Consider the following 9,648-nt stretch of genomic DNA (forward strand, 5'->3'; position numbering starts at 1 on the left):
TGTAAACTAATAATTCTTTAATTGAGAGGAATCTTAAACACATTGCAAGTTATCTTCTTTATCATTTAGGTCAACATTTTACACAATTCAAATTACATGGAGCATGTAAACCACATGGCGGTTCAGCCTCAGTTTATGCCATCTCTACAGGATCCTAACACTGAAGTTCTAGGACATGGAAGTCGGGGTATGTAACGGGAACACTTACTGCTACTTTTGTAGGCCATAAAGATCTGCAGGATGTTGAGACTTGGATTTGTGGCATCAGTACTGTTACCAGCAATGAATAATAATTTACACATTCAGTTTTTAAGTATCGGGAATACTAAATGCAACAGCTGGTTATTAAATACAGATGGGAAGGAAGTTCCTCTGACCATTAGCAGGTTTTGCATGTAAATAAAGCAAAACTTAAACATTGGAATAATAAAGAAAAAATCCGGACTTACATTGCACACAAGGCCTGGCGTGTGCCACCCAGAAACTGGCAGATGGCAGAAGATGATCTCCTTTAATGGACTGGTATAATCATCGTTATTGATGAACTGTAACATTTGTTAATCACAGCAGTTTTATATGGCATCAAAACTTACATTGTAATTGGGAAATTTCTCAGTAATTTTGCATAATTTAATTATATGTGTTTTATTTAAAATATAATTCTTTTGCATAACTCGTCTTCTATACTCATTAGCTACCGAACATGGGCCATGCCGCAAAGCTGTGCATGGGACTCAAAAACCCAATTATATCTGGCTTGAAATATTCACTTTTCTATTAGAGTCTATAGTGAAATATGTGTCAATTTTAGGGGTACCAAGAGGTCCTGTCTGATGGAATTGGGGCAGACTGCGATTTATAAGAGATGTCTAAAAGCAAACTGTTTTAATGTTGCTCATGGAAACCAATCATATCTCAGCTTTTCTTTCATAAACTGCTGTGGGAAAATAAAAGCTGAGCTCGGATTTGTTACCATGAACAAATCGAACAGTTTTGCTCTTAGAAACTTCAAACAAATGTCCCCCACAGGAGATTTATATAAAGAATGTAGAGGGAAGGATCATTATACTGTCCTCTTAGCATGCAGAAATGGTGATGGTTTTAGATGCTTTTGTCATGCTGTGCTGAGGCATCATTGGATTGATAGCCAAACAGAGAAGCAAATAAGAGAAATCTTTAACTCAAGATTTTATTCTGAAGCAGTCAGAAGGTTAGGGCTGTTTACATAAAAAGGAACTGCATTGTGTGGTTAGACAGCCAAGGAAGGTCGGAAGCAATAATGGAAATTTTTATTGCTGATAAAACTGATAGTACTGAATGTGTGTTCATGGGAGACTGACTGCCAGGATCCCTCACAAATGGTAGCACATTGGTCTGCAGGTTCCACTTTGCTACCCGCCGATGTTACATGCAGTGGAGCATAACACAAGTCAGCCAGGAGTCAGCATCTTAGCCGTTTCCCATTCTGCCGATCTCAGGGGGTCCAGCAAGTTGGTCACGTGTGACAAATGTTGATAATGGGAGTCCCGCTGTAAACCATTTAAAAATCAGGCATATAATAACACAGATACTTAGCAGATACCTTCTCAAAGGATATGGAAAAGGACTATATCACTGGCAATAATAGAATTTTTCTTGTGGTGTTCAAATTTTATTGGTTCAAATGTGTGTAAAGTCTTATAACTTTGCTCCATATTTTTGATTATTGAGCAAGTCTTTTGTTGGTCTTCAGTTTCTCCAGGTGCAACGACCATCGTCCTTGTAGCTTGCATCAGCATATTGGTTATTATTGTTGTGCTGGGAATCTTAAGATTACGGGCAGTTCACCAACAAGACTTTCCAGACAAAGAGACAACAAAAGACCCTGACATGAATTGGGATGATTCTGCTTTAACTATCACTGTAAATCCTATGGAGGTATGTGCAATGTTACATGTATATTTGGTATTTTTTATCATCAACTGTACTTCAGTATAATATGTGAAAATGAATTGTAAATTTGCCATCATGAGGTTAGACTTTTGACTGATATAAAGATTTATAAGTAACATATATATATATATATATATATATATATATATATATATATATATATATACACACACATATATATACATATATATGTGTGTGTGTGTGTGTTACTTTTTACAAGACTTTTGTGAAGGGATTTGAGCTCTTTTGATAATTTAAAAGCAATTTACTTGCCAAACTTGTAAATGCCAAAAGAACATATTATTTTACATTTTCTGTAAGTCAAGAAGGATGTTGTTTTAGTTGCCAGACAATGAATCAGCTCGGCATATTTATAAAACATGGATAACGTGTAATTGCCACTTTAGAAAACCATTTCTGCTGTGAGGTTATGTATAATTTTTAAGCTGCTACAATTTTTAAGTAACTACAATGTTATTGTAAAGTATAATACAGGTAAAAACCTGCGGTGGCACAAACAAGCAAACAAAAAAACAGTGCAATTGTGATATAATGTACTTCCTTTTGGGTCTCATGCACTGGCTGTTTTATTCTCCATTTTGAAAATGGTCCCAGGTGCCTTAAAGGAAACCTGTCAGAAGAAATTGACCTGAAAAAAAAACTACCTATTTTGCTAAACACTTTTGAGATAATGTCTCGTGATCTTGTGCGGTGGCATCATCCAGAAAATCAACTTTGAAGTGAGATGTAAATTGGTTGTTTAAAGTCAAGGAGGCGGAGAAATTAACTTTGAAGTCAAGCTCTCCCCGCCTCAGAAAGCTACCTTCGCTGTATTGAGGTCCTGCATCCAGAGACATCACTAATCCGATGGCCTGCAGTTTCATGCATGATATTGATCACAGTGTAAAGGTGTAAAGATCTTAACTTCAGGACTAAACTCTCCACCTCCATGACTTCATGTAACCATTTTACCATCTCACTTCAAAAATGATTTTTCAAGATGATGCCGCCACACTTTGCCACAAAAGAAACCTGATCTCAAGGGTGTTAAGCTGACTTACAACAAACTGGTATTGGTTTATTAGGCCAATTTCTGATGACAGGTTCCCTTTAAATCTACTTTTCTACCTATTTGCATACAAAAAGAAGTTTTATCTCTTGGTTTTACTTCATATAAGATAATTGGCTCTGGTTTATTGCATAAATCTCCTTGTAGATACAGTAAAGTACAGTACAACCATAACTTTACAATTTTGGTATGAACTAACATCCTAAAGTATAAATTTTAATGTTTCATCTATTGCAAAATTATTAATTGTAAGAAAATATATGGAAGAAAGAAAATATGAACTTGGGGGAGTTGGAGATAAAAATATTTTTTTCCACTCCCCCATTATTTTATTATGCTTCTAATATGAGACCTATCACTTAGCTTGTATTGTACACACATAGTATAATACTCTTAGTTAATACATGAGAGTAGATAATTGTAGATATTACTAAACCTTATATTACAATTACAAGTAAAATAAACTGTGCAGGAATGTTTCTGCAGCTTTTAATGGTTTCTGTTGTGGTTCATCCCACTGCAGTGTATAATCAAATTTAAAGAAGTTATCCAGGTATATAAAAAGTTTTATATATTGCTGGGGAAAAGGACTTTGAAGATAATAAACAGCATATACTTACCTCTCTCCATGCTCCAGTCGAGCTGCAGCATGCGTCATCACTTCCGGCTCTGTATTTGTTTACATAGGCCGATTCTGTCCCGACCACATCTCTACAGCTTAAAGAGAACCCGTCATGCAAAATAACCCCCCTAAACTAAATATATTTTCATAAACTGCCTTTAGAGAGCATTGCCTCTATCCCTTCATTATCCCTCTACATACCTGTAAACCTAAGCAATGAGGTCCTAAAGCTGTATGCAAATGACCTGTGAAATGTCCAATGAAGCATTAGCATATTCAAGCTGTCCACTCTATTCATGAGTGGGAGGCACAGCCACACCCCCAGTGCATGACTGACAGCCTGTATAATGATGTGAGGCTGTATAATGATGTGCTTCCTGGTGCTGGTGGCCACGCCCCCTGCAGCCTGTGTGTGCATGTGTGTGTGTTTAGGAGAGATACAGCAGCTCCAGGCAGCCATGTTACAGCAGAACATGTCAGATTCATGTGTAGCTGATGTCTGTGTCTCTCACCTGTGTATTAGGAGGATGCAGCATGTCAGCAGATGCAGCACTGATACCAGCAATACTTTACTATACATTACACACAGACATGAGCAGGGGGAGGAGAGGGGAGGGGTAACAGGGGTGACATCACTGCCTCTGACCATGTGACCAGCCTCATTTACTTGATAAAAAATATGTGATTTTACAATGAATAATGTATGAAATAACTAGATAAAGGCTGGGATGGGATCCCTTGTGAGCTGCTCCAGCAGGTAGTAGTGACAGTACAAGCGACACAGACCTGATGACAGGTGTCCTTTAAAACTAATGCTGGAGCAGATGCACAGAAATTTTGATATACCTTGACGACCCAGTTAAGGTGAAAATGACTACTTCTGTGAAGTGAATTGCAGCTTGATGAAGATTTCGCTAGCTGTGTTGTAATATAAGAAATTGCAGTTCTTAAAGGGACACCTTATTTAGCCATTGAAACTACAAGACCCCCAGGGAGGGTATGAAATATCTCTATTCCGTTTATGTAAAATCTTGGCCTTTTACCTATAACAAAAAACCTTCCCCAACAAAATATGAAAATGAGCAAAAGAGTCATAATTGTCAGAGTTGAGTCAAGTTTAGAGGCTGCATATCTGTGGTTATGTCTTATGGTTCTGTGATCCATGAATTCGTGATCTAGATAAAACTATCATTTCCACTGTAGCATAGAGAACCACAAGCTGAATGAGATAAAATTCTTATATTTAGTATGACAGTTTTTTTTAGGTATTAAATTATTGAAGATCGAGACATCTAACGTGAGAATCCATCTACAGCCTCTAAACTTGACTCAACTCAAACAAATATGACGCTCCTCTGCTCATTTTTACATGACTTTTAAGTAGACTTTTTATAGGTAAAAGGCAAGATTTCACATAAAGGAGGGAATTCCAGAAAGGACATTTCATGCAGGATTGCAATAGGAGCCAAAAAGGAAATGAGCAATACATGCATTGGGGGTCATTTTCTTATCTCTGCTTCTTTGGAAATTTATCAATTTCACTTTTTCTTTGTGTTAATTTTTTTTTCAGATCCCTATTTCAGACATTTGTTGCAAGTGGCATAAAAATGTTGCAAAAATGTTTGAAGTCATTTTTCAAATTTCCCTAAGAATTGTTTCATTTGGAGCTTTTTGCGCCAAAAAATGTTGCAAATTTTAGACATTTTGAAATGATAAATGTCATTTGTATCATTTAGCACATCTGAAATAAGAGATAAATCTGACGAAAAACAAATGTTTGGCGTACATTTCAAAATGTCCCCAAAAAGGCGCAAAAGTTGCAATGCACGAAAAAATGTCTCAAAAAAGATTAAAAAAACAGGAAGAAAAATAAAGATAAATGACTCCCATTGTATTGTGATCTCATCATTTAGGATAAAATGCAGTATTATTGAATTTGATTAGGTCCATTTTCAAATTTGCAAGTTCCATATTGTAATGCAATCCTTAAAAGCTTAAAGAGGACCTGTCTGGGTAATTTGGGGCACTAAACTGCTCAAGGTTCTTATGAACAGATGATTTAGTATCCCAAATCGCCCATTGGCTGGTCCTGCTTGGCCTGCTATTTAAATAAAAAACCTTTATATTTACCTTTTTCCGGTGCTACCCACAGTCTGCGCAGTCCCACAGAGAAGCCGACGTACTACACCCTGGTTTCGCTGCACATGTGCTATGGGTATGGCGCTTGCACAATGAAGCCGAGGTGTACTGCTCCAGCTTCATTGATGTACTGCGTAGGTGTGAGCAGCACCAGATATGGTTTCACATACACCTCATCTCTAGATAAGTATAAAGGTTTTTTTCATAGAGGGACTTTCAAAAGCCAAATTTAGGTTACTAAGCCACCGTTCCATAACCACCCAGTGGGTGGTTTAGTAGTGTCCCAAATTGTCCTGACAGGTCCTCTTTAAATCCATTGAGTTCAGTATCTCTAAATGTCTCTTTTTTGCCCATAATAGAAATATGAAACAAATGTCCCTGGAGAAGGTGAAAGTGAGGAAGAAGAAGAAGAGGTGGAAGATGAGGAGGATGATGATGAAGAAGAGGAGGAAAGCACAAGTGGTGACTCTGATGACAGCGACGAGGAGGAAGTTGAAAACCAAGCAAGATCAAAGCAGCACAGTGCAACGCGAAGAGGTCACCTGGAATGGAATCAATTAACACTGACGTACTAATACTTTCTTCTTATTATTCTTCCTTTTGTAAACACAAATCTTATTTATTTCAGAAGCAATTTAGTTAAAGACTCTGGATTCAGTGACAGGATTACCAATAACAACTAACATTTTCTTCATTTGCTGACAAACCAAAGCCTCATACAAAACCTGGTCTGTTTCATGTAAAGTTTCAATGTTGTATTAAGGGTTCTTATGAAAACGTGGCTACTAATAAAATATCCAGGGGAGTATTGCCAGCAAAGGGATACTTTGATTTCCCACGAGAGCTTTGTGTTTGTCAGCATTTTTAGCCCATTTGCTCCAGAGAAGCCAATAGATCACAAATTGACAATAAATTGAGCCAAAAAAAAAAAAAACATGAAACACAATTTTGAGTAAAGCAGATTATCTGTATATTACAGCACATGGAGGCAGCAGTGTAACAAAGAAGATAAGTTATCACTGATAACAAAACTCTCCTCTCGTTTTACATGAACTCGCTACTCTCTGTGGAAACACAGAATAGGTGTAGGAGATATATTTAGAATTGGTGGGCACTGATACATTTGATAAATGACAATTTATTTGTAACTTAAAAGCAAACTTTCTATTATTGTACATAAAAATTTAAGTTTCATCACAATAGTGGCAATTTAACTTTAAAAAGCCAACATCCTTGACTTAAGGATGAAGGATTGTAAACCAAGCACACTGACATACTGGTGTGCGCCCCCTCTGGCAGAATCCACTCTTATCCACTCTTATTGCAAATGAGCCTGAGGGGCTTGAGGCTCCATCAATATCTATGGAATCTGGAACCCCCCAGGCTTATTTGCATAATTTTAAAAGCCTTTTTTTGTAAAAAAAACAGGACATAACAAGCTTAAAGCAAAGCAGATCCTGCCAGAGGGGACACCCACCAGTATGTCAGTGTTCTTAGTTTCCAATCCTGGACGTAGATGTTCTTTAAGTATATTTACCAGATAAACATATTAAAATGTAAAAACACACTGAAAATTACATTTATTTCACTCATTTTCTTTTGTAACATGTATATCCCCAAGATATTATTGCTTATTTTTTACATGTAGATTCATGATTAATTAGATGCAGATTAAAGATTAATATGCTAATAAAATGCAAAAGAGATCAATTTTTAAAAAGTAAGTAAAAATAGTGAAAATGTAACCACCACATTATAAAACTGCTTTCTTAAAATCCCAAGACACAATATTAAAATGTTTATTAAAATTTCATTTTCAAATCACCTCTAGTGAATCAGCAAAATGTTCAAAGAGTACAAACATTTGTTATTAGATAAAAATAGTTATGTTAATAGGTTTGCAAATGTAATTATTAAGGATGTAGGCTGGCCCTACACAGATTGTTGGGCAGTTATCCCCCAACCACGTGTTCACAGTACATGCATTCTTATCTTGGTCTAGCATGCATGTGTTTTAAATAGGCCATTGTTGGACAACTGTGGCTGTGGCTTACTACCCCCCCCCCCCCCACACCTTCTTATTCAATAAAAAGATCAGGTATGTTAATCAAAATGGAAGATGGAAGACATTTTTCTGCCATTGATAACATCTGGAGTCCAGCCAAAAAGCAGTGGGTTTGGTCAGTATATATAAATACCATCAATTTCTTGATTTTATATATGTAATACTATCTGTCATCGTCCATCCTGCTACTTCTGATATATCTCACCACGCAAGGTGTCGAAATCTCCATTGTGGAAAGGGCTAAAAGACATGTGATGTTCACGTGTCTTGTAAATTTTTTGCACTCATTCACTTCACTTGGTTCCTCCTGCAGTGGGTGGAGCAAAACACAGAGTGATGAGATGGGTCTGTAAGGATAGCAAGATGAAGGAGGGTGACTAATTGTATTTCTTTTTCTTGGTGGGAATAATTTAGCTTGTAATTTAACAAATGACAACAAATGGGAAAAATCTAATTCTCATTTATAAGATTTTATATTTTTTTTAAATTAATGTTGGAAATGTTTAAATATCTCTGTCCATTTTCCAATCTAATATTACAAATACCATAAATGAACTTTAAATCGGCTTCACAAATTCTGCTTCATAGCTTATGATAACCCAAGTTGTAAAGCTCCCCAGCATGACGATTAGATATGATTAAATTATCGAAGAGTCAACTCATGTAAGCTTTGTCAAATCTATTGATGGGGTTCGATTTGGGTCCTGATTGAAATGATATGAACAGATGTTGATCTAAAATTTTCTGTATATAGTCCTTTCTAGTTTTATTAATTCTTTAGAATTTTTTTTATAATCTCTTGGTAAGGAGGGTCATTGGCTGCTGGTGGCAACTCTAGTCCTCCAGTTGCTGGTAGTTTTGTTGTACATTTCAATTAGAAACAAAAACATCAGCTTAGGACTAGAATTGGCACTAGAAAGCAGGCCTTTTTAAAAAGCCCAAAAAGTACACCAAGCTGCATCCGGTATCACATTAGAACCTTTAATACAAAAACAACTCCAAAAGTCCACATCCAAGTTATCAAACCTTATCAAATCAATTTGTCAACAAATTATTGCAACTCCTTCTCTGAGCAAAAGGGTTCATTTTAATCTGAAAGGGTATGGATAAGCAATCCATTGCATTATTTCTGCATGTAAATAAATACAATATACAATCATATCCTGTCAATTAATCCACTAAGTTTTTGTCAATGCTATTTTTTCATACAGGAGAGATTTTGGTTATGAATCTATACCTAAATAGTCTTAGTTAAGCCCCTTGGCTTTATTTAAAACAAATGTGGTTCCATTTTCGGATGGGACTCGATGTGAGTTTAAGCCCTCGTTGAGTATCAGTTTCTTGGGAAGGATTGTTTAGAATTTTTCCAACCCCTGTTTATGCATTTCAGCATGTAGAATTGTTTAAGAGTTTTAGTTTTAGTAAAACTTACACTGTCTGCTTATGTCTGCTAAGCTGGTGAAAGGGACCATCCAGTAACAAGGCATAATTGGGTGGAAAAGTCAGATGAATTATTATAATTTTAGTTTGCTCCTTAGATAAAGGTAGTAGTTATTGACCATTGTCACAAATGGGCATTTACCAATGTGTAACTGTTTTTACGGTGTACCGAGAGCATCCTTGTCAACATATTATAAATATTTTGTAATTTTGCAGACCCTTAAAACCACTGAAAATTGAACCTTCTAGTTGGTTATTATTTTAGTTAGACTTCAAGACCATTTATTGAGATTGCTGTAATTATTAATGCTTTACCGGTCCTACTTCAAATGGAAAGGGCAAGTTTCATCTCTACAACTAAAATAATATACTGTACTTCCA

The 9,648-nt window shown here is 36.2% G+C and overlaps 1 protein-coding gene across 1 annotated transcript in view; it reads left to right on the plus strand.

The window, feature by feature from the left end:
* The window catches only part of CLSTN2 (calsyntenin 2), a 550,032-nt gene extending 541,330 nt beyond the window's left edge, over positions 1–8,702 (plus strand). The window contains exons 15-17 of the mRNA XM_072143113.1: positions 70–187; positions 1,733–1,917; positions 6,122–8,702. Of these exons, the coding sequence (XP_071999214.1) occupies positions 70–187; positions 1,733–1,917; positions 6,122–6,337 (519 nt within the window). The 3' untranslated portion in view covers positions 6,338–8,702. The remainder of the gene's footprint in view (positions 1–69; positions 188–1,732; positions 1,918–6,121) is intronic.
* Positions 8,703–9,648: the final 946 nt, after the last annotated feature.

This window comes from Engystomops pustulosus, chromosome 3, assembly GCF_040894005.1.
Source record: "Engystomops pustulosus chromosome 3, aEngPut4.maternal, whole genome shotgun sequence".
NCBI lineage: Eukaryota > Metazoa > Chordata > Amphibia > Anura > Leptodactylidae > Engystomops > Engystomops pustulosus.